General features: G+C 52.6%; 10 protein-coding genes across 10 annotated transcripts; 6 read left to right on the forward strand and 4 right to left on the reverse strand.

The window, feature by feature from the left end:
* Positions 1–1,347: 1,347 nt before the first annotated feature.
* ASPBRDRAFT_166220 (putative amino acid transporter) lies at positions 1,348–3,775 on the forward strand. Its single transcript, XM_067619576.1, has 9 exons — positions 1,348–1,833; positions 1,912–1,984; positions 2,047–2,378; positions 2,444–2,587; positions 2,651–2,865; positions 2,930–3,127; positions 3,188–3,215; positions 3,278–3,393; positions 3,450–3,775. The coding sequence occupies exons 1-9, from the start codon at positions 1,650–1,652 to the stop codon at positions 3,537–3,539; spliced, it is 1,380 nt and encodes a 459-aa protein (XP_067484652.1). The 5' UTR covers positions 1,348–1,649; the 3' UTR covers positions 3,540–3,775.
* A 948-nt stretch (positions 3,776–4,723) lies between these two features.
* On the forward strand, positions 4,724–5,718 carry och4 (putative alpha-1,6-mannosyltransferase subunit (Hoc1); the record flags this gene model as incomplete). Its single annotated transcript, XM_067628542.1, has 1 exon — positions 4,724–5,718. Exon 1 carries the CDS (start codon positions 4,783–4,785, stop codon positions 5,716–5,718), a length of 936 nt encoding a protein of 311 aa, XP_067484653.1. The 5' UTR covers positions 4,724–4,782.
* A 116-nt stretch (positions 5,719–5,834) lies between these two features.
* On the reverse strand, positions 5,835–6,524 carry ASPBRDRAFT_25073 (uncharacterized protein; the record flags this gene model as incomplete). The annotated part of the gene is made up of 3 exons (XM_067622125.1): positions 5,835–6,001; positions 6,060–6,164; positions 6,248–6,524. 3 exons carry the CDS (start codon positions 6,522–6,524, stop codon positions 5,835–5,837), a joined length of 549 nt encoding a protein of 182 aa, XP_067484654.1.
* Positions 6,525–7,214: 690 nt separating this feature from the next.
* On the forward strand, positions 7,215–9,254 carry ASPBRDRAFT_36627 (uncharacterized protein). The gene has a single exon (XM_067623543.1). It carries the CDS (start codon positions 7,384–7,386, stop codon positions 9,130–9,132), a length of 1,749 nt encoding a protein of 582 aa, XP_067484655.1. The 5' UTR covers positions 7,215–7,383; the 3' UTR covers positions 9,133–9,254.
* Positions 9,255–9,578: 324 nt separating this feature from the next.
* Positions 9,579–11,442, reverse strand: ASPBRDRAFT_36628 (uncharacterized protein). The gene is made up of 6 exons (XM_067623544.1): positions 11,288–11,442; positions 10,921–11,230; positions 10,417–10,860; positions 10,252–10,358; positions 10,099–10,195; positions 9,579–10,032 (listed from the first exon to the last, which is right to left on the reverse strand). Exons 1-6 carry the CDS (start codon positions 11,432–11,434, stop codon positions 9,863–9,865), a joined length of 1,275 nt encoding a protein of 424 aa, XP_067484656.1. The 5' UTR covers positions 11,435–11,442; the 3' UTR covers positions 9,579–9,862.
* A 120-nt stretch (positions 11,443–11,562) lies between these two features.
* ASPBRDRAFT_36632 (catalase) lies at positions 11,563–13,590 on the reverse strand. The gene is made up of 7 exons (XM_067623546.1): positions 13,430–13,590; positions 13,248–13,377; positions 12,930–13,164; positions 12,788–12,880; positions 12,309–12,728; positions 12,162–12,246; positions 11,563–12,107 (listed from the first exon to the last, which is right to left on the reverse strand). The coding sequence occupies exons 1-7, from the start codon at positions 13,458–13,460 to the stop codon at positions 11,629–11,631; spliced, it is 1,473 nt and encodes a 490-aa protein (XP_067484657.1). The 5' UTR covers positions 13,461–13,590; the 3' UTR covers positions 11,563–11,628.
* Positions 13,591–15,584: 1,994 nt separating this feature from the next.
* ASPBRDRAFT_36635 (histidinol dehydrogenase family protein) lies at positions 15,585–17,411 on the forward strand. Its single transcript, XM_067623547.1, has 4 exons — positions 15,585–16,132; positions 16,189–16,235; positions 16,289–16,988; positions 17,057–17,411. Exons 1-4 carry the CDS (start codon positions 15,815–15,817, stop codon positions 17,315–17,317), a joined length of 1,326 nt encoding a protein of 441 aa, XP_067484658.1. The 5' UTR covers positions 15,585–15,814; the 3' UTR covers positions 17,318–17,411.
* Positions 17,412–17,662: 251 nt separating this feature from the next.
* On the forward strand, positions 17,663–18,773 carry ASPBRDRAFT_36638 (DUF1115 domain protein). The gene has a single exon (XM_067623548.1). It carries the CDS (start codon positions 17,842–17,844, stop codon positions 18,718–18,720), a length of 879 nt encoding a protein of 292 aa, XP_067484659.1. The 5' UTR covers positions 17,663–17,841; the 3' UTR covers positions 18,721–18,773.
* Positions 18,774–18,989: 216 nt separating this feature from the next.
* Positions 18,990–20,967, forward strand: ASPBRDRAFT_50305 (Zn(II)2Cys6 transcription factor; the record flags this gene model as incomplete). Its single annotated transcript, XM_067626514.1, has 5 exons — positions 18,990–19,109; positions 19,169–19,278; positions 19,336–19,937; positions 19,994–20,215; positions 20,276–20,967. 5 exons carry the CDS (start codon positions 18,990–18,992, stop codon positions 20,965–20,967), a joined length of 1,746 nt encoding a protein of 581 aa, XP_067484660.1.
* A 142-nt stretch (positions 20,968–21,109) lies between these two features.
* On the reverse strand, positions 21,110–22,366 carry ASPBRDRAFT_141138 (uncharacterized protein; the record flags this gene model as incomplete). Its single annotated transcript, XM_067619176.1, has 1 exon — positions 21,110–22,366. One exon carries the CDS (start codon positions 22,364–22,366, stop codon positions 21,140–21,142), a length of 1,227 nt encoding a protein of 408 aa, XP_067484661.1. The 3' UTR covers positions 21,110–21,139.
* Positions 22,367–23,711: the final 1,345 nt, after the last annotated feature.

Below are 23,711 nucleotides of genomic sequence, written 5' to 3' on the forward strand. Positions count from 1 at the left end.
TTTTTTTTTTTTTTTTTTTTTTTTTTTTTTTTTTTTTTTTTTAGGAAAAAAAAAGAAAAAAATGGATTGGTGTTTGCTAGTTACATAGTTTGTGTAGCATTTGGGATCAGTACTCCGTAGCATGCAGGCGAATGGATGGTCCGGTGAAGGTTAACGGCCCTGTCCAGACTCCTGTCACTTGAGGACCCGTCTGGAGTCAAATCTGTGACAAAACGAATAGACAATGAACAAACAATTCCATAGAAACATTCTTACTCCGCAGTAGTCAATTTCGCTTCGCTTGAGTTGTTCTTTCATTGTCTTCCGGGATGCATTTCTGCATTGCCCAGATCCTGACTCAGCAGCCAGCGTCTGCTTCTCCTCTTTGGTACTAGTGCATGTCTATATCCGGTTAGTATTAGCTAAGAACCAATCAAAATCCACTCTGAGTCCCTCTTTTCTTATTTTTCTTCTGCTTTCAATTTTTTTTCCTTACTAAGTAACCTCTCCCGTTCTTTGCTCTTTTTGAATTTTCACCTTTTTACCCAAATTGGTCAATTCGCCTCTTTTCCTCCCTCTTCTTCTTCATTACTTATTATACATGGTAGTTACGATAATGATTCATGGCTATGCACACCGTAGTGCTGGAAAGAGCAACCAGAGATAACTGCCCAGCTTACAGATACAGACATCCACACTATGACCATCAGGTACACCGGCAGAGTCCACCCGCAACGGGCATAGTCAATTTCTGGTTAGCTACTAGAAGCATATTTTTTTCAGTGGCCTCAACCCTAATTACCCAGGGCTGATGTATAAATGGACTCTGTACGATAGTAACCACAACTTTAGTTACCTAGTTAGTACTCCGTAGTTAACTAGCATTGGAGATGATGATGGATCAGGACCGCCTGGGGTGCCCCAAACTCTATCCGCGGCAATGTTGCGACCGTCACCTCACGTCAACCCGTTCACCGTCATGGACTTTCTCCAGGTCAGGACTTTTCGTTGGACTTCTGGAGGGATCAACCCAACTGATGGTCCGCCTGGGGAAACCCAGCCCGGGAGTTCTCCAGTGTGATTCGCTCTGCCTGCCCAACTGAACCACCGGACCCGAGCTTGCCCCCTCAGCAGAGTCAGAAACCGACCGACTTTAGTCTGCCTGTTCACGTAAGGAGATTGATTATCGCCCTCGGGGAGGGCTCCACTCGCTTTGGTGGCCACCGGCGAAACTGCATCCTCGTTTTTTTTCTTTCCCCCCACAATCTGAGCAAAATGCAAGAAAAAGCCTAATCCCGCGCTTTCTTAATAATAACCACTGGAGTAGTCCGTAGTTACGTGCTAAATACTACGCAAAGCACTATCTGCTGCTCTGCTACGCTGCTGCTCTGCTACTTGGCTACTGACTAGTCCAGCAAAGGCCAGCCCATCCTCCACCCCCATCCGCCCGTCCATAATACGTATAGCCCTCCCCCGGTGTGTGTCTGCAGCCTTCCGCTACCGTCAAACTTTCTATCCTCTTTTTCCCTTCCCCTTCTCTCTGTCTTCCTTTCTCTCTCTCGCTCTCCTCTTCTTCTTTTCTTCTTTCCTACTCTTAGTGTAGCGCCTCTTTCTTCTATCCGCCTAACAACTTGAAAACCACCTCTCCGCTCCGCTCCCTCCTTCTCGCCATGGCTCCCACGACGCGGGATCTGGAGGCCCTCGCCGTCCACCACGACTCCGACATCCTGGCTGATGATCTGGCCGAGAAGAAGGTCTCGGCCCATGAGTCGCCCCCGGAGAATGACCCTTTTGGCAATGAGGAGTGTGGTGAGGTCAAGTACCGTGTCATGAAATGGTGGCACTGCGGTATATGTAAGGTTCCTCGGGATTGATTCCTCCCTCCAGCTGTGGGAAGAGAAAAGAAACACCATCTAAACTGAGATATCATAGTGATGATTGCGGAGAATATCTCCCTGGGTATTTTGTCCCTGCCGTCGGCTGTGGCGACTCTGGGAATCGTCCCGTAAGTTGCTTCCACTGTCGAGCTTTTCTTTATTTCGTACCCTTCCTAACCGCCCCCGTCAGCTCCATCTTCCTCATCCTGGGTTTGTCTGGCATTTCCTGGTACACTGGCTATGTCATCGGCCAGTTCAAGCTGCGCTATCCCCAAGTTCACAGCATGGGTGATGCGGGAGAAATCCTCTTTGGCCGCATCGGCCGCGAAATCCTCTTCTTCGGGCAATTGCTGTTCTGCATCTTCCTGATGTCCAGTCATATCCTCACCTTCACCGTGCTGTTCAACACGATCACCGGTCACGGCACCTGCACCATCGTCTTCGGCGTCGTCGGTTTGGTCGTCAGTTTCATTGGTGCCCTGCCTCGTACCATGGGCAAGGTGTATTGGATGTCTCTCGCCTGTATGTCCACACAATATTTACCTTTGCTGGCTGATCCTCCGATCGAGACTAACTCCACTCTACAGCTTGTACCAGTATCACCGTTGCCACCATCGTCACCATGGTGGCCATCGCCGTGCAAGCGCCGGATCACGTCCAGGTGGACATCACCACCCATCCGAGCTTTTCGACCGCTTTTCTATCAGTGACCAACATCGTCTTTGCCTTCAGTATGTCCTTCGGCATCTCTCCTCTCTTGTTTGAGTGTAATTTCCTCTAATCTTGCTGTGCAGTTGCTCACGTGGCCTTCTTCGGATTTGCCTCGGAAATGGAGGATCCTCGCGACTTTCCCAAGTCCCTAGCCATGCTGCAGGTCACGGATACGACCATGTACATCGTCACCGCCATGGTCATCTACCGCTACGCCGGTCCTGATGTTGCGTCCCCGGCGCTGTCCTCTGCCGGTCCGCTGATGAGCAAGGTCGCTTACGGCCTTGCCATTCCTACCGTGAGTGTCCACGTGCCTTTGTTTCGAGAAATCTACCATTGTGTACTAATGCCTTAATTGGTAGGTCATTATTGCCGGTGTTGTGTTCGGTCATGTCGCCTCCAAGTACATCTACGTCCGTGTCTGGCGCGGCTCTCCTCAGATGCACACCAACAGTCTCTCGGCGGTCGGATCGTGGGTCGCCATTGCCCTGGGCGTGTGGGTGATTGCTTGGATCATCGCCGAGTCGATCCCCGTGTTCAATGATTTGTTGAGTTTGATCGTACGTTTCCCTACCCTGAGATGCGGTACTTGTGTTGTTACTAACGGGGTGTGCTTGCAGAGTTCGCTCTTCGGTAGTTGGTTCAGTTGTAAGTCTATTTCTTCCTTTTTTACTGCTAGTCTTGGAACCCAGGCTTATCGTTTATTTTAGATGGACTTCCCGCTATGTTCTGGTTGGTTATGAACCGCGGCCAGTATACTTCCTCGCCCAGGAAGATCTTCCTGACTATTGTCAACCTCGTCATCTTCGGCATTGCCTGCGCCATTGTATGTTCGACTTATCCACTTATCATCCAGTTGTGCATTGATACTAACTTGACCAGTGCGGCTTGGGTCTTTACGTCTCTGGCAAGGCCATCCACGACAGTTCCAACTCGGCCAGCTGGACGTGTGCCAACAACGCCTCCACTTAAATATGGGTGGATGTTTGCAAAATCAACACCCGCGTTTTTCTATGCTACCCTCCCAGATCGAGCTGGGCTGTTCTGGGCTATTCAACTCGACGGTGTTTGTATTGGTGTTTGATGGGTCCTTTCGATGAGTTCCGAGAAATGGTTTCACGTCATGTTTTGTTTGCATCTATGGTTTTGTTTTCTTTTCTCTAGCCGGCATCTACTCCGATTCCTACGTGTTGTCATTGCATGTCGTTTCATCCCCTGTGTACGGAATGTATATACTATTACTACCACACTATACTACTATGACTACTACTGTATCCTGTTAGTCCACTCAATCGGTGATCCTGCCGGGTAAAATAGATGCGGAGATCCCCTGCAGTGCAGTGCATTGCATTACATTGCATTGCATCGCATTATGCAGAATTGGTCTTGCATAATAATAGCACTATGTAACTAACTACCTCGTTGAGTAATGTCCCTTTAATACCTATTTTGACTTCTTAGCAATATCTAGCCCGACACCAATCCAGCCGCACCCGCTGAACAGGATCCTTCGTTCGCAAGCAGCAGGAAGTAACTATCCGTCGGTGCTACTCCGACTGGCTGGCCCTAGGGAACCCTGTCGGCACCGGCCACAACCCTAATTCGTCTGCCTGACGGAGAGAGCTATTAGTGGATGGTTTGGGGATAGATTTGGACACTAGTGAGTCTGGGCAGGGGCAATGGTGATGCTGGATTGGAGGAGGGATTTGGTGCCGGAGCTGAGTGGGTCGGAGTTGTTAGTTTGGTAGTTTGCTAGTTTGTCGGTTACCAGGGATGTTGCATGTGAGAACAACCAGGGTATCTATCTCGTATCTAGAAGCTGAAAGAGATACACATCTTGAAGTCGATCCGAGTTTCTAATGTTAAGACATCGAGATCATGCTTGATCATTATCAAGAGTCAACCTGCAACAAACCCTATTTACTCTCCGCAGGGCAGCTGCATATCCGTCAACTCAACTCCATCTCTCACGAGCGCGGACCAACTACACTCTTCCGCAACATGCCGGGTGGGTCATCGTCTCAGAGCAGAACTATTCAAGACTCTTAAATAGTCCCATCATCCGACGCAGCTACATCGCTCAGCAAATTTCCCCTTTGTGTATCTCGCCATGCATCGTCGAATTACAGACTGACAACGGCGTGCTTTCGGTCAATGCGAGGGACAACATTACCTATATCCCGCATCCAGCGTCCTAACTTCCTATAAATCGCCCATGCGACCTCGCTACCTCTGGATCATCCAGGCAATTGTCCTGCTCGGTCTGCTCGCTGCATTGTACCACTTGCAGTTCCAGTCCCAGACACTCTCACAAGATCCTATCTTGTTCCACCACCCCCTCGAGATTACCATCCCGCAGACAATCCACCAACTCTTCATCTCCACACCGGGAGACCCCGGATCTACCTTCTCTCCAGATCGACATAGTGTCTCGTGGCTGCAGTCCGGATGGAAAGTCGAATACTGGCGGGAATCGTCGTGTCTCGACCTTGCACGCGAACTCGATGATGCTGATGCTAATAATACTGGGTCATACGCAGCTACATTCCAAGCACTACCGGCTCCGATCCTCAAATCCGACTTTTGTCGCTACTTGATCTTATTCGCGCGCGGAGGTATCTACAATGATCTCGATGTGCAGCTGCTGAGGCCGTTACCGTGGCCTGTTATGGGAGTAGCTACGGATGGAGGAGATAGCCCGCCAGCGGTGGTAGTCGGGTTAGAAGGCGACGCCGCTACAACGGGTCTGCCGCGCTCGCCGCAATTCGTTCAGTGGACTATGGCGTCTGTTCCTGGTCATCCGGTCTTTCGGGATGTGTTGCGGTCTATTGTAGAGCGCACTGCTCAGTTTGTCCCGACGCAGACTGCAGGAAGCGATGTGGACATCGATGTGATGGGTTGGACGGGTCCGAGTGCCTGGACGGATGCGGTACTGGGGTATTTACACTGTGATGATGCGCAGGTTCAGCAGCTCCGCGATCTGCGTGAGACTGTGCGCATCCGCGACGTGGTCGTCCTCCCGCGACGAGCCTTTGCCGTGCTTCAGGGTGAAGACCAGTCTGCGCCAGACGTTCTGGTCAAGCATTATTTCGAGGGAAGTTGGAAGGGGTGTGCTCGAGAATGGCTCCGCTGGTTGTGGCTGGGGTGTTGATGATGAGGCGAAGTGATAACATTTTCAATTTACATTCGTAATATACAATCATCTCGCTCATTAACACATAGCCGAAGATATTCAACCTGGGACGCCGTAGATCCACCGATTCCCGATCAAAACATCTGATCCGTCACATCCAGCCCGCGATCCAGCTCGTCTGCCTCCTTGCGCAGTACCTCCGCCCGGAACTTTCGGAACGCCGTCTCGATTCGCTGTCTTCGATCGGGATCCGCTGTGATGCAGCGACTGCCACTGGCTGCGCCTCCTAGGAAGCCTATACCTATATTAGACATCATCGAACACAATTTTTCGGATATATGCAGGTGGAAAAGACCTACCAATTTCCCCGCCTAAGAAGAATCCACCCGCGCTCGCAAAGAAATAGGTAGCGAAATCCCCCAGAGTAGTGGGTTTCAACAGGGGAGTGATATCAGGGATGGGCTCTGTGTTAAAACCAGGTTTTAGCAAAACAATCAAACAGGAGAAGCACTGGCTGGATATTGGGAAGGGGGGAATGGGGAAATACCAGAGCGACCCCCAGGGAAAACAACATGGGTAGGTTTCTCTCGCGCGCGAAACACCTCGAAAAACGCCTTGCGGGAACTTCTCAGTCGAAAAGCAGCATATAGACCCAGACCAAGGCCCACGGCGGAGCCAATGGTCGTCCACCATGCGACCTTTTGTGTGGCGGTGGTGAGAGCGTCGCGGTCTTCGGCGCGCAGATCGTGCTGGAGGTGCTCGTCGGCGAGACGGGCGAGCTCGTTGTTGCGGCGATTGCGGAGGGCGGGGTAGAAGTCGGGCATGGCGATAGTTTAGGAGGTTTGAGAGTAGAATTTTTATTACTAGTGAGAGAAACAGGGAGAGAACGATAGAGATAGGGGAGTATTAACAGGCTTTATAGATGATGAGGAGGTTCGAAGTAAAGCAGGGCGGGCGGAGACACGTGATGACGTCATGAACCGGAGGTGGAGAATGCCCCGAGTTAGTTATCGCTAACTACAGTTATAGCATTTGCATCTACTACATGTTCTAAGGGAGTAGAGAGGTACTGTTGTAATCCAGCTATGAATCAATAAAAAAAAGTCCGAATGGACTCAATTGTTATACTAGCTGGAAGTACTGAATGATGCCTCAGGTAGACTAGTAGTTACTAGTGACGTAGTATATATATTAGGTCATTCTTCCATTGGTGAGAAGTTGACAGTGCAGCTTGTGGACTATTGAGAGTTTACTTATCGTTCTATGATTTCGAGAGTTGACATATTTGGCTCCCCCTATTTGGTACTTATCCTTAGTAGCCGCCAGCAACCCTTTAATGTGGGCAAAATGGCATACTCAATGCGGAGTAGTTACGATGTAACGATGCGATCAGGCGAAGCATCCAGGCACAGCGGTGACGTTCTGCCGGCCCCGTGACCCACGCGTAGCAATTAATTGTGATGCATCAATTATTCCCCACGCGACACGTTGATTGATCTTCATTTTGACCGTCTCTCGGCCGCCAGGTCCAAAGGTCCAAGTTTTTGTGTTTTCTTCCCTCTGGCGCTAATGGCTTAAGCTTAATTGGCTTCTTTTCTATCGTTCATTGTTCATCTTTTATCCTTCATCTGCTCGTCTGGTACCCCGATTATCTTGCAGCCCGCCCAGTCCCGCTTCACCACCATGGTTCACATTCAAGACCTCCCTCGGGAGCTGCTTCTGCATATTTTGTCCTTTGTTGCCCACCGCGATCCTTTCGAAGACCTGTCCGACTCGCCGGACAAGATCACCAAAAAGCCCAAAGAAAACGCCAAGAACCAATCCCAACCTCAACCTCGTACCGATGAACTGTTTCCACGCCCTCCTTATGTTCCCGAGGATGAAGATGATGAGACCGATGAGGAGGAGTGGGAACCGGCGGAGGAAGATGATGAGGATCAGTGGGTCGATGAGACTGATGAGGAGGACTCTGAGGATGCCAAGGAACGAGGCCTACAGACCGAGGAAATGATTGACTTGTACAACCTGTGTCTGGTGTGCCGCTTGTTCCGCGAACTCGCCCAGCCCCTGCTGTACGAGACGGTGGACTTGTCTGGCTTCCCGGGCGATCTGTGGAACCTCATCTCCATCACCCGCACCGTCCTCCGCCGTCCCAGCCTCGGCGAACATATCCGCAGCCTTTCCGTCCTCCCCGACCACGATCATCACATCTTCGGTAGAAGCCCGCCACCTTTGACCGCCGACGACCGAAAGCTCTTTACCTCCGCCATCCGTGGTCTCCGTTTAGCCAAGGAGCACGAGCGCGACTGGTTGAGGATTTTCAAGCAGGACTTCGACTACAGTCAGATGATCGTCTTACTCGTCAAAAATGCGCCAAGCCTCCGCATGTTGACCGTAGCGGGAGGGTACTTTGCCATGGAACCCCTGCGGCAGGTCTGGCAGCGCCATCCGGCCGTACTGTCGAAACTCGAGGACCTGTGGTTGGAGGGCGATGAGCTTCTCAAGGGCTATCCGTTTCTCTTCTACGAGGAGATGATTAGTCGGCTTCAATTGCGCTCGATAAAGATTGAAGAAGCCCACCTCACTGACGACCCTGACCCCCTCTGCTGGGCTCCACAGTCTTTGACCATCAGCCGCATCGGCTTACACCTCTGCCACATCGATGCCCCCTCTCTCACCAAGCTTCTCCGCGCATGTCGCACCGTGACACACTTCGATTACGACAATTTTACCGCGGACCCCGCGGAGCGGCCGCATAACCTCCGCCCCGTTCGTGAAGCCACCGCTCCCGAATTATGCGCCGCGCTCCTCCCCCACAAGGACACCCTGGAATATGTGTCCATGACGTTCAACCGCGAACCCCAGGAACGAGAGAACATCGAGGCATATGTGGCCCGCCAGGCGAAGATCGGCTCACTTCGGGACTTTCCCGTGCTCCGGCGACTCACCATTCAGCAAGCGTTCCTGCCGCCGGAGCCCCAGTTCCCTCCCACCCTGGAAGAGCTCACTATCGAAGACTGCAACGTGTCCGTCCGCGAACTGGCCCAGTATCTGGCCACGGAGCATCGGCAGGGACGCCTTCCCGCGCTCAAGGCCGTCAAGATGCTCGCCGTGGACGTCACCGACCCCATCAAACTCCCGGGCCAGGAGATCCCATTCGGTCAGACGCCGGAGCAGTGTTTCCGGAGCATTCGGGATCTGTTCAAGGACACGTCGGTCGACTTCGACATCTGTCCGCATGATCTCTGTCCGCAGAACGTTGCCGATGAGTCCGACCTCGACGACTATTCTGACGATGATCCCTACGATTTGACGGATGAATATGGCCTACTGGGTACTCGGGAAGGGGGGAACAGCCTGTTCAGCGCGCTGCTGATGCAAGCGATGCGGGCCCAGGGGGGGCACTACATGGATGATGAGATTGATGAGTAAAGAAGACGATCGAGAAATTTGACGACGTTATGAGTGAATTCGGAAATGTATCACGTTCATAATATTTAATTTTGACTAGCTGGATCTAGACTGGATTGGATATATTATTTTCTCAGCAGGACCAATGACTTTCTTGTTAATTCACTGCTACGGTTATGGGAGGTGCGGCACGTAATATTCGAGAATGAATGATCTGTGGCAATATAACTGCCAAGTACAGGGGTGTACACACACGCACGGGGTATGGTAATACCCGTAATAAACAGATGCATATAGAACCAGCCAAGGTTTCTGGAAGGTGTCCAAAAGGCAAATTTAAAATTACGGAGGTACATGTACCGCCCAATACCGGGAGGCTGCTTGATTGTGGCTGGAATGCAAGGCGGGCCGGACTAGGATGCGTGGTCCCGAAGGTTAAAACCTAAACTTGACTTCAATCCGGGGATGACATGCTCGGCATTTATTGCATAGAACTTTTTGCAACGATGGAATAATGGCTTATTGGGTAATCGGCAACTATAATAGTAATCATAATAATAAAAGGCCTGCAAGGCCGCATAGATGAAGTTGATCATGCCATGTCAAAAGTACCTTGCATGTTGAGATAAGCTTTCCGGTGGCGGTAGAGGCGAGTAAGGTTTCCACAGGCACATGGGTTTGATTTACAGTTTACACACCTAATTGTGACGGCACCGCTAGACTATGTGGCTGGGATCAACTTGTCCGCATGTCAGACGTGATGATCAACGGATGGCTCTTGGGAGATAGCAGCATCCCATTCCCAAGCCGCCCGAAGAGAGGTCTGTGCATGAGTCGTGGAGAGGCCATGGATCTGCTCGATCTGGAGCAGAATGTCAAACAGGGCCTCTTGCTCTCGTCTATCCGTTATGCGATCACCGCCTAGTACAGCTCGGTCAGTCGGGGACGATCTTCTCCAGAAGGGCTGAGATAGCATAGCATGCATACACATGGATACTCCCATACAAGCGGCGACAAGCGCCGGGGCAGTTTTGTTCGACATGGCTATGCCGCAGAGACTGAAGACGTGATGCTTGATCTCAGTCTATGGTAGTGTTAATAATCAAAAGTCAACTGCATAGAAGTGGGAACTGGAAATACCTCTCTTCGTGCGACGGCTGCCTTGCGACCAGGCCCGAGGCGAGGCACTGTGGGATCAAACACAGTCAGGAGAAGTCGTGCAAGGTGCCAGTGCTGAATGCCAGTAACTATAGCCTTTTATTAGTATTGATTCTTCGTCGGGTTTTATGGAAAGCTATTTCTCACCGATGCAGTCATCCAAATACCACAGAACGGGAAATATCTCCCCTTTGACGATGTTCGGAGGGCGGTAGTACAAGGGATCGAATGTGGGCGGAGTCAAGACTTGCCATTGCCGGTTGTACGCACACAGCTCCTCATAGTGCCACCGGGTCTGGTCTGCCTCGCTGTAGCAATACCGGAGCACGTCGACACCGTGCAGCACGGCTCGATTCGCCCAGGTGGGATCGTCGGTGGGATCCAACCGCCGATAGGCAGACCCGTCACAGCAGCTCAGATCGAGCTCGGCGACACGCTGTTCGAGGAACGCCTTGTGAAATTCCTGTCGGATGCCAACCCAAAAGGCCGCTAGCTGTAGTCCGCCACCGCGCAAGGCAGAGTGGCCCTGCGCATTTAAGAATACCTGGGTACCGCGCAGATGAGTCTTTCCATCACCGCCAGCCAATGCCGCTGTGGCTCATGCCGTCAGCAATGAGACATAGATTGGAAGGGACGAACTGACTGACTGACCGTCGAATTCCTCGTAGAACCGTAGGATAACGGATGCCGCCAGGAGGTCCATATTGTGAATCTCCGCATCATCGGCGGAAAGCGACACGAGATGGGAGATGCAGCGAGACTGATAATCGAGGGCCAAGCCATCCCCGAGATGGGGCAGATATCGCCCCGCAAAGGCCACCACCGGGCGGGTCCCCGTGGATTGCCAGCGGCCAAGGTGTCGTGCGGCTGCCGAGTAGACAGCGTAGAGCAAGGCCGGACACTGGGCAGCATGATCGGGCATTACCAGGGCAAAATGTTTACCAGCATCGCAGGAATCGAACTGTATTCGACAATTAGAGCGCATCTTGCTGAAGGTTTTTAGGAGAGGTGGTCTTACCCATGGGGCTAGCTCTTCGACGAAGTAGCGCATCAGACATGCCTCCTGCACTGCCCGATCGGACCAGATCGACGGATCGGATGGATGTGGAGCATGGTCCATCAGGTTGCCATTACCGCGAACGGACTCTATACTCTGCACAGCCATGGTTCAGTATCTAGACTGATATGATTCTGTAGGAGAGAAAAGATAGCAACTGCGGGGTGATGCGGGGTGATGCGGGGTGAGGTCACGGGATCACGATCCCACATTCAGCATGAAGATATCTGTTCAACCACTCTATATTGTCTATATAGTCTAAGGTCTATATATCTATAGTCTATAGCCCCTACTCCCTCAGATTACAACCGAGAAGCGCTCTTCAGCTTAGCCTCCAACCGCTGACCAATCTGGGGCTCGACCCGGCTGAACATGGCAATCGTGGCCTTCTGAATCTCCGGCACCACTCCCTCCAACGCACCCGCCACGTTATCCACCCACAGACTGCGCTCCGCGTCATCGAACACGTTGTTCCACAGGGCCCGGGGCTGGACAAAGTCCTCGTCGTCGACAGGGATCTCATTCAGACCCAGCACGGCACCAGAGCGCAAGAACTCGTGGTGACGCACCTCCTGCACCGACTGGCTAAACACACCGGGAGTCAGGGTGCTCTTGATGTAATTCGGATCGCCACCGTAGTTGCGGCCCATCGTGGCCAGACCGTCCCGCTCGTAGGGCGCATACACGGGGCAGATGGCCCGGTTGGGCGGCAGCTGCGTGTAGTTGACTCCCAGACGGTAGCGCTGGGCGTCGGGGTAGGCGAACATACGTGCTTGGAGCACTGTCTCTTGTCAGTATACTTAATTGGTGATGTCAGTGAGTGGTGTAGGCTTACTAGGATCAGGGGTCACGGCGATACCAGGCACCAGGTTGGAGGGGGAGAAAGCGGCCTGCTCGATCTCGGCGAAGAAGTTCTCGGGCTGATATCATTAGCACGGCGGCAATGATATGAAAACACAGGCTGCTAGGCAGGTCCACTTACATTACGGTTGAGGATCATCTCGCCGACCTCGATCAGAGGGAACTCCTTGTGCGGCCAGACCTTGGTGATATCAAAGACGGCGCGACCGTAGGTCTCGGCCTGCTCGGGCTCCATGATCTGGATGTAGAACTTCCACTTGGGGTAGTCTCCGCGCAGGATAGCCTGGAAGAGGTCCTCGTTGTGGAAGTCCGGGTTGACACCCGCCATGCGAGTGGCCTCCTCCGGGGTGAAGTTGTGGGAGCCCAGCACCGGGCGGAAGTGGAACTTGCAGTAGCGGAACTTGCCGTCGTGGCCCACCAGCTTGAAGGTGTGGATGCCGAAGCCGGTCATGCGGCGCGCGGACTGGGGCAGACCGCGCGAGCCGAAGACGTGCATCAGGGTGTGCACACTCTCGGGCTGGTTGCAGTGGAAGTCCCAGTACTAGATCGACGTTAGCCGAGAGGAGTCATACAATTGTCTTGATAAAGAAGAAAACTTACCATGTTCATGTCGGGAAGACCAGTGGTCGGGTGCCTCTTGTGACTCCGGTTCAGGGAGGGAAAGCGAACGGGATCACGGACGAAGAAGACGGGCTATCACAGGTGAGATGATGTCTCAAGAGGGCCACGGGGATTCACTTACCACATGGTTACCGACAATGTCGTGGTTACCCTCCTCGGTGAAGAACTTGACGGAGAAGCCGTGAACATCACGCACGGTATCTGCGCTACCCTTCTCACCACCGGTGGTACTGGCGCGGAACAGCACCTTGGTGGTCTTGCCAACTCCGTTGAGGAACTTGGCGCGGGTGAGGTGGGAGATGTCCTTGGTGACGCGGAACTCACCCCAGGCACCATTACCCTTGGCGTGAACAACTCTGTTGAATGAATTGATTGAGGTTAGTGGATGAAGCTGAAAGTAGTCCGATGAGCGGTGGGTCAGCCGGAAGGGCGGCCGTACCTCTCCGGAATCCGCTCCCGGTTGAAATGGGTCAACGTCTCGATCAGCAAGGTGTCACCCAGAGTGGTGATGGCACCGCCGCCAAAGGTCGGCAGGGTGGTGCTGACAGAAGGGTTGGGCAGAGGTTGACCTGGGACACAAGATTAGATGAGAAGAGGAGGAAAAGGATACGTGTCACCTACCCTCGGCAAGGGTGTAGACGGGCTTGGACATGATGGACGTGAAATTAAAGTTTCCGAAGGGGAAGGAATATGCGCTAGTGAAGCTATCCGCGAGGAGGATTCAAGAGGGTCGAAGAAGATGTCCACAGAGCCGGCTCTGAGGGATGGGTTCACGGTGTACAAGAGAAGAAGGAGAGAAAAGAGTCAATGGAGACAGAAATAAAAAGACACATCCTGACGCTGGGAACTCCCCAAGATAAAAATTTTCCCTCCCGGCCGCCCTCTAGCGCCAAAAGTGGATGAGGCCGTATCTAGGACCCGACGGTTGGTGACAGCTCGACACCCGTTCGGCCAGATCTAACTGCTAAGAGTATAAATTAGAGAACTCGGGCCAAGTTTAACCGGTTTAGGGCTTGTCCCCTCACGAGGGGTGAGGGGTTCGTCGGCCCGTGAGGGGTTTCTTTTGCGTAAGTGCTCTTTCCCGCCCTTCCGATTGGTCGATGCTGGAGCCTCTCCCGCGATCACCTGACACTTATCATGCACGAGCCTGACCGCCTCCCGAGGAACTGCCGAGAAATTAGTTGAAGATAGGGAAAGAAGATGAGAAGTTGAAAGTGTAGACAGATAGCTTGGTGTTTCAAGCTCTCTGTTACATCGTTCTTAAAGAAGAAGCAAGGAACAATAGTACCTACTAATTTAACAGCCTGGATGGAGACAGCCTCAGCTTAGAAGCACAGTTCAAGATATATAATCGCTATCTCTAGTACGAAAACGGCAGGTAAATAGTAGTTACCAGCCACGTTTGTTACTGATTTGCCGAGACAGCTCCATATTTATCAGCATCTATGTCTTTCCCCCAATTCAAACTTTAGCCAAGAAAGTATAGTTTAGCTTGGATAAATGTGCTGTTATCTCGGGTATCGATGCCAGCATAGGAAAGCGACTAACTATGTTCTCGACCCCGGCTACTGCATACTGATAAGATAACTGGAGGGTTAGGCTATGGCAGGTAGAGTGATGGGGTTAGGGCACGATCGAAGGTCTCGTGTATGACAAGTCAAGTGTTACCCCAGTATTATCCGAGCTTTATACACGATCCGTACCTGACAGTTCTGGGGAATCTGAAACATGTTCCTGGAGCCCAAACGGCCATGTCCGTTGTATAGAAGTGGAGACATGCACGGATGGAGCAAACTAGCCAATACATTTGCCTCCGCTATTCACATCATGCCAGCATGCAAGTCTGTGGTGTGCTATGGAATCGCCGTAGACATGTCGATAGCTACTATGCTACGCTGGAAAAAATCGGTGATTCGAGTCACAAACCCACTCTATCTCCATTACTGGTCAACATGAAGCATGAAGTCAATGCAATGAGGATACTTGCATGTCACTCTCTTGGCATATGTAAACGCGAAACTGGTACAGTACTAGAAAGGGGAGTCACTCTATTTCGCAACTTGTACGATAGAGATGCACATATGCCTGCATGAGATATGACTACCAAGTATCATCGTATAAGTGTAGCTGCGAAGGGTTTCCATTAGTATTTACAAGTTAAGGTAGACGATGTCATACTACCTAGCTGAACATGAACGATCATATGAGCTGAATGAAAAGTAGGGCTTGTTTCATTTTCGCTTGAAGCCTAAGGGACATATTCTTTTCAAGACAAAGGGTATCAGATTGTATATGATCTATCTGATCTCAATATGATGGTTGTTGGTAGTGGTAGGTACAAGGTGGTGGTCGGGGGCACCCAGGCAGAGGTGGCGATGAACAGGTGATGCCTGGTCAGAATGAATATCGCAACATATACCAACCGTGTTCAGCAACATTCGCAGTGATGCCGAATAATTCATCTCAAGTGGTGCAGGGAAGAATTATGTGCCGAGTGGCTTCGGCTCCACCTCACGAGGACGAAGACGACCAAGGGGGCAAAAATTGCCCATCCGCCATCCAAGCAGGGAACCGCGCCGTCTAGCCTCTACGGATCCAGATGTCGTCCAATATATGCATCACGTGACGGGGAAGACTGTTCTAGGCGGCTTCTTTGATGGAGTGTCCAATGGGAGGCTTCCCACCCCGCGTTCAAAGGATCTGGCAAAGCATATTACACAACATGAACAACCGGGCATCCGATTCACTCCGATGTTCATACTCCCCAGATCGTATTTTTATCGTCGTTACCTATTGCGTTGCTGACGGAATGACCTAGGTTCGGACTTCTGGCCGACTCCCGAGGGGTGATGCGGACCGCCAAGTGGAGCCGATACAGCGTTGGATGGACTTTATAGTAGCTGGATAGCCACAATAAAAGCCAGCTATCGTCCGATAATAACCTTAGGTATATCTCTGTAGTTTTCAACAAGATCCTAATCGAAGAAGAGTTGCTTTGACTTCACCATGACGATCCGATACCTGAAGAGCAAGTCCCAAACCGCCAGCTCAGCTGCGACACCCCAGGTGGACGTGAGTAGCGTCGTGAAGGGGGTAATCGACGATGTTCGTGCCAACGGTGATGCAGCAGTCCGCAAGTACTCGGAGAAATTTGACCGCTGGTCGCCAGCGTCGTTCAAGCTCTCCCAGGCTGACATTGATGCCTCTCTGGCGGCCTGCTCGCCCCAAACAATTGCCGATATCAAGGAGGTGCAGAAGAATGTGCGTGCCTTTGCGCAGGCCCAGCGAGACTCTATCCGCGATTTTGAATATGAGATTCAGCCGGTAAGGATAACTAGCTTGTCGAAACATGCCTGCGAAGGTCCCACTGACCGGCTCAGGGAGTGCATTTGGGCCAAAAGAACCTCCCTATTAACAGCGTTGGAGCGTACGTGATAACCCGACTCCTGTCTAGTATAGACGGATACTCATTGATGACAGGTACATCCCCGGAGGACGCTACCCGCTGCTCGCATCCGCCCATATGACGATTCTGACGGCCAAGGTGGCTGGCGTGCCGCATGTGGTTGGCTGCACCCCCCCGATTGCGGGCCAGATCCCCCATGCCACGGTTGCCGCGATGCACCTGGCTGGAGCCGACGAGATCCATCTGTTGGGCGGAGTTCAGGCGATCGCCGCTATGGCGGTGGGCACAGAGACCATCGCAAAAGTGGACTTTCTCGCCGGACCGGGTAATGCCTTTGTCGCGGAGGGGAAGCGGCAGTTGTTTGGCGAGGTGGGCATCGACCTCTTTGCAGGCCCGACGGAGATCTTGATCGTCGCCGACGAGACGGCCGATCCGTTCACGATCGCGACCGACCTTCTGTCACAGGCGGAACATGGGCCGGATACGCCGGCCGTGCTCATCACAACCTCGGAGCGCGTGGGAAAGGCGGCCATCGACATCGTCAACCAGCTGCTTCCAAATCTGTCCACGCGCGAGCTGGCGGGCACATCATGGGACCGATTCGGAGAAGCCATCCTCGTGGATTCCCTCGACGAGGCGTGGAAACTGGCCGATGAGTATGCGAGTGAACATGTGCAGATCTTCACCAAGCGGCCTCGCGAGGCACTAGAGAAGATGACAGCATATGGAGCGCTTTTCTTGGGGGAGAAGACGTGCGTGTCGTATGGCGATAAGGTCAGTATCCCTAGGAGAAGAACACGTGGAATTTTGAAGGGCTACTCTAACCTTTATTTCCCAAATAGGTCATCGGAACGAACCATGTCCTACCGACCAAAAAGGCAGCGCGGTATACTGGGGGTCTCTGGGTTGGAAAGTATCTGCGCACCGTGACCTACCAGGAAGTGACGAGCAGCACCGCCAGTGGAGAGCTGGGCCGGCTGTGTGGTCGAGCTGCCCGGGCGGAGCGGTTTGAGGGACATGCACGCTCGGGAGATCTCCGGGCGCAGAAATACCTGGGGGATAAGTATGATTGGATTACCTCGTCTGATCAGGCCAATTTGTGAGAGATGCATGTTGTAGCTCAGAGTGACAGTGGCCTTCTTCAGAGGATATAATGGAGTGACGCTTGGAATGAGGCGAAGGCAGCGAGGATCTGTAAATGAGCATTTTGGCTTCTTTTAACTTTCAATAATTGAATCATCGATATACATATTATGGCTCCAGCAGTACGGAGTAGTAGATAGTAGAGTAGTTGAAGATATTATTCGATAACTGCATAAATAACTGCCAGATTGGGAACATGATTAGTCATGCAGCAACCAACCCCGAGACTCGGCCCGAGAGAGCCAATCGCAGACTGCCTTTTCCTACTGGCGCCCCAGTTGGGACTGCCGGCACCGGCGATCCAACAAAAACCGCACCATCTGAACGTGACAGAGAGTTCCAGGAGAGGAAATACCACTACGAGGTACATGAATCATATTGTCTATACTCTGGGAGATAATCTCGCTGCGCAAACTGTGCTTTGAAAGTGTTGCACTCCCAATAAACGCCTTGGAGAGCACCGCCGCGGGCAATCTCTGCAACGATGGCGGCAGAACAATCGTCCCTGCTGCCCGCGGATATGATTGAGTCCCAGCTGGCCATCATCGATCTTCTCACGGCCATGTTCCCGGGCCCGGGTGAGCTGGACTTGCCCGAGTCTACCTCGCAATGTGTGGACCAACTACGGGAGTGGTGTCAAGATCCATCGACCACGCCATCGGGCATCCCTGCCAGCCTCTTGCTGGGGGTGTGTTTGCCGCTCGAGGACAGCGGGAAGACCATTCAAGTCAACATCTCCATCCCCTTGCACGGTGAGGGTCCTACACTGGATCAGCCACCCCCCGCGAGGTATACGCTGCGCCAACCAGATTGGATGTCCAAGGCCGAGGTCGCTGCGCTGGCCGCGACGATGCCACAGGACGATGTATTTACGGCCTTGGATCATGTTCGCGAGGAAGCGACGCGATTCTTAGAAGCTCAGCCGACAGAGCCAGCTGAAACCTCTCCGAGTCAGTCAGGGTCAGGACCCCTGGTGCGGGTTTGGTTCTACTTCCCATCTTTATCCACGCGCAAGAAGCGAGATGATCTGGTGAATCACGCGGCAGGCTATGGACTCACCGGATTTGTGTTGGCGGGCAAACCGGGCGTGTTGTGCCTAGAGGGGACATCGCCGAATATCGATGCGTACATGAGTTTCATCAAAACCCATTCCTGGGGCGATATCCCCAGTCACCAGAAGAAAGTCAGTGAACGATTTCGCGAGACGGACGGGGTGCAGCGAGTGTTTTCGGGGATGGAGGAGATCACGGATTCCCTGGGGGAACGCAGCGGGCAGCGCGCCAACCGGGGAGACATGCAGGCCCTGGAGGCGTGGTTGCAGGCCCGCGGATTTCAACATGCCTTTGAGCAGGTGATTTTCTAGACATCAACATGAATATAAATACGGAGTTATACTATGCATACCAATATATACCCATTTCATAGTTCTCCAAATGAACCAGGACAAGCCAGCCAGCCAGCCGCCCACGTGCCTATGGCGGGCAGGGCTCCCCTCGGGCTTCAATTTCCAGCTTATCTTCGATCGTCACAGTATTTGTGTTCAGTATTTGCAGACGATACGAGTTGTTCTTACTGTCGCTGTTCTGCGCAAAGCCTGGCATTCTTACAAATCGCTGCACATCTGCATGACAGATGGACCTTCCCCTGCCCTCTCCCCCCGCCGTCGATGCTTTGCGGGAGTCCTTCGGGGACCCACGACCCCCGGATATCACCCGTCGCATCACGGCCTGTGTAGCCTGTCGCAAGCAGAAGGTATACAGACCATGGCCAATCAAGAAGGATATCCCTCTAAAGATCGGAGTAAATGATAGATCAAATGTCAAATGAACAATGGACAGTTTCCGTGCGCCCGATGTCGGAAGCAGGGCTTGCCCTGTACCGTCAACCGCAGTCTCCAAATGTTGCTGGAGGACGATGCTGGGTGGGTAACTCCATGATTAATTCCCAGATATGTTATACATCTGGCTAATTAAAACAGCTGGAAAGGTGTCATGTCTCAAAAGGTCCGCTGGCTGGAGCACAGCATGAGCCAAGTGCTGTCCCGGTTGGACCCCCCGGCCATAACAACCAGTTCCTCGGTAGATCCAGCAGCCATACCACCAGGTGGTGACAGGCTCCCTCCGTCAACGGCCTGGGACGTGGTGATGAACCCCCAGAGTGGCCCAGCGGCCACTCCAGCAGCTTACGTCTCCGAGGTGGCGGGCACTACCGCCTCGGCTCGCCTGCCATCCATCAACCGCATGGACTTGATTTCGCGAGGGGAGGCGTCACATCCAGAAGCCATGTCGCTCTTTGAGCTGTACTCCTCGCGACTAGATCATTTCTTATATCGCATTCTCGGCGAGCACAACGGTCTGGAGTCTGTCCGCGATGCATCGCCCATCCTGACCGCTGCCATCTGCGCTGTCGGTGCATTGCATTCTCCGTCTCTGCGTAATCGATTTGATGCCTGTTACCAGGAGTATAAGGAATTGATTGCCCTTCATGTACTCTCCACCAAAATCAATGCCGACGATGTCCGGGGCCTCTGTATCGGGGCGTTCTGGTTGCCCGAGATTTCCTGGTCGGCCATAGCGACTGGTAAGACGTCTCCTGCCATCGCCAGAACCGACTCCACGTACTGATGTGGTGAACAGCGGTCCGCATGGCCTCCGATATCAAGCTTCATTGTGGAATATATTCAGCACTGCGAGGAGATCGCCGCGGGTACCTCCAGGCCCGGCTATATTATCTCCTGTACGTGTGTGATCACCACTTCTCCATCGCCTACGGCCGATTGCCCATGTCGCGCGAGGGAAGCATCATCGGACTGGCCGATCGCTTCCTCCGGACAGACCATGCCACCGAGAACGACGCCCGTCTGATCAGCTAGGTGAAAATGTGGTCGGTGATGGGCGAGGTGCTCGACACCTTTGGAGGCGATCTCGACACGGCGCTGCCGCCGCCCGCCCTGCCGCAACTCCGCCGGTACTCCATCGCCCTGGAAACCTGGTGCGCCGACTGGAGTGAGGCCTTTCGGCAAAATGAGAACGTTGGGAATTATCCGCAGAAGGGGGTGGGCTTTCACTTTCACTTTGCCAAACTGTATTTGTGCTCGCACGCCTTCCGCGGTGTGCCGGCTTCGAGCGGCCTGGACCCGGAGTTGGAGGAGATTGCGAATGCCGGCGTTCTCTCCGCCATGGCTATCCTGCGCATGCTCGTCGCAGATGCCGAGTTTCAATCATTTTTGAACGGCCTGCCTCTTTATTTCGACACGATGATTGCCTTTGCGGTCATTTTCCTCCTCAAGGTCGCTAGCAAACATGCTTCGGCCATTGGTATCGATACCGCACAGATCCTGTCACTGATTAGCCACACAGTCACGGTCCTCCAACAGGTGACCCGCTCTATGCATCAGCAGCATTTGCTAGTCAACATAGCGCGAGGGTTGCAGACAATCCTCGACCGGCGTCAGGAACCCGGCTCTGGACCACCGTCACCGACTCTGGATGGAGCACGCCAATTTCGGGCGGAAACTGGCTGTATGGAGGGTATGGCCAGCTTCGACTTTCTTACTACTACGTTGGACCTGGATGAGTGGACAACCCAATGGCGTATATCACCCCAATGATAGCTGTCCCTCAATAGCATCCAAAGCGACCATAATCCATTACCTGCAGTACCTAACATCATCTAAATATGCCATAATGCCCCAAATCTACCAGCACATGAATCTCAAACAAAACAGCCAGTTTGGGTATCCTTGTATGTACATCCCCATCGCCACAACACCATATCATTCCTCAATAAGGATCTGCAGATTCGCTACACACCTGCAGCAGCACATTCAAGGCCGTCTCAATATCCGAACCACTGTAAGAGATACCGACTGTATCAGTTGCCTTTCCACCCGTATCCGGCTCATCCTCAGAAACACACTGCTCCAGTTCGAACATGTTTTTCTGTTCCCGAGGCAAGTTCTGCACGGGCGCGAAACACAACATACCAGCAGGTCCGTGAATCATGCTCAAGTCGAGGGTTGTCAGACACGGGAACAAGTCATGATGCTGGCAGAGGTACGCTAGCCACTCGGGCGTCAAGCCCGTGACTGATCGTAGACTGAGCTTCTTCAGGGTAGTCCGCGAGCCGGAAAGTAGCCGGATGAGATCTTCGGTATGCATTGAAGTGCCCCAGATACTGATCCGTTCCAGCTGATGTAGGGTTGCAATAGACGTACTCAACTGTGCGAAGAATTCGACTGCGAGATCGGTGTATCCGAGGCCAAGATGCAGCTTGCGCAGTCCAGTTGCACTGAGTATCATGTCCATTACGAACGTATAGTTCTGCGGGGTGAGTTCCTGTTCGAGATGCAGGTTCTCCAAGGATTGCCAGCCTGCTCGGAAGGCGGCGTTGCTATAGAGTGACTTGGGGAGACGGGCGATGTCCATGACCTTGGAGGTGTAATTCATCCCCTTGCCATACCAGAAGAGCTTCACTGGGAGAGAGGCGTCGGCGATGAGGTCGAGGAGGATGCACGCGACATCGTCCGGATTGAAGGTCGGGCTGTCGTGGAGGTCCGCCTTTGCTTCTGGCTCGGACAGGATTGGTGACAGGATGAAGGATCGGCAGTTGACTAATTTCTGGGTCAGATCGTCTCGCAGCCGTCGGATCAAGGGCATGTCGAGGGGACAGCGGAGGTGACCAGCCGCCGTCCAGTGCCAGTCCATATTCTGTCCTAGTCGTGGCTCCGGACTCAGGATGACCAGGTGTTGAATATAGCTGCGTATCAGCGGATTCTCGGCCAGCGCATGCAAGTGGTTTAATGAGCGTGCGGAGAAGTCTGTGTAGTACTCGGTGTACCGTTGCGCAAAGCACCGGTTGGTGAGATGATGAGCGGCGCGGCAAGTCCCTCGCAGCGCGGCTAGATCTGGTGTGGCAAGCTCGTGGCAAATCCTCTCAACCATCTCCAGCGGAAGAGTAGATAAACGGGAAGGCTTGCCCATTGTCTGCCGTGAGATAGATTCTAGCATTGTGTTTATTGTCTGGGGTATAGGAAGACATGGTCATGCTCAGGCGCGGGCGCATGCTTTATAGGAGCCAGATGCAACAGGGTCCTTGGAGTACCTTGGAGGCACCCGGCGATCATTCAACGTCACATCAATTATTGGCATTGACCCCACACAAAGCATAAAAGGTATCATTATCTGGCAGAAAGTAGCAGTAAGACGTTGAAATTGGGGAATATAGGAGGAAACCTGTCTAAAGACGTGCTTGGTGATATGTCCCCGGAACCTTGGCATAGCTACCAAGTGGTTCAGACATCGAGACGGCCAGCTCCTCATGAACAACACTCTACCCGCTAAGATGCATCGAGTATCGTTGCCATTTATCAGATATAGCGATGAGCATCAAGCAAGAAATGTGTGTAACCGTCATTCTCTGGCTCGTTGCATCCATACCATGATACTGATGCCTCAGGCAGCAATCAAATACAACCTGACGATTTAGAGTGCTGTACCACAAATGATACCTGAAACGAATCTCACTATACGCCAACACTGAAACGTCCTTAGATGAGATGATAGCGTCCAGGAATTGCCCCCTTAGCATCATGTTGAGATGGTGATGTTGGTGAAAAGGAGAGACGGTAATACGCCCGTGGATACCATGGCAATTCTGCAATTCTCGGGCAATGACAGCGATGGAAAGCCAAATAGCTACAATTAGAATTCAATGTTCCTCGGGAAGAAGCAAAGCCCGCATACCGTGTGTACGTCGGTCATACCGGCACCTTTCCGAGGGAATAGAACTGTGCCCCGTACTTTGGCCAAAGTGAGCCATGGTGGGAGCTCGGGGCAAGGCTCACAGGTTCTATATAAACCGGGCTCCACCAAGCGGAAGATACAGAATATTCATTTACCTGTGACATAGAATTTATCCAGCACCACGTGAAGTTGGTCTCAACACTGTCCTTGGCGTGATTTGTGCCACCGAAGCATGGTGCCTCATGCAACGTGGTGCAGTAACAACCAAAATGTGATTTGCCCACTCGGCTACTCTCCAGGCTGGGGCTGTGGTCTCAATGGACCCCTTCTTCTGGAGCAGACGGTAAGGGCTCAAGAGAGTGGTTGGCAGGGCTGAAAAAGCTTGATTGCGGGGCTGCAATCAGCAGTAGTTTGAGGCAGACATGAAAGAGTTCTAGGGTTGCAAATTAACCCACGTTTACGCCGGATGATGCTGAAGGGTCTGCTCTGCGCTTAGCTTACATTTCTTGTCGACGAGTACATCATGGTATTGTATGATATACGATGCACTACATGCAGCGGTGCAGGAGGAACCTACAGATGAAACGATGGTGTGCAAGCCTAGCTACTA

Source organism: Aspergillus brasiliensis (genome assembly GCF_001889945.1).
Source record: "Aspergillus brasiliensis CBS 101740 unplaced genomic scaffold ASPBRscaffold_1, whole genome shotgun sequence".
Classification (NCBI taxonomy): Eukaryota; Fungi; Ascomycota; class Eurotiomycetes; order Eurotiales; family Aspergillaceae; genus Aspergillus; species Aspergillus brasiliensis.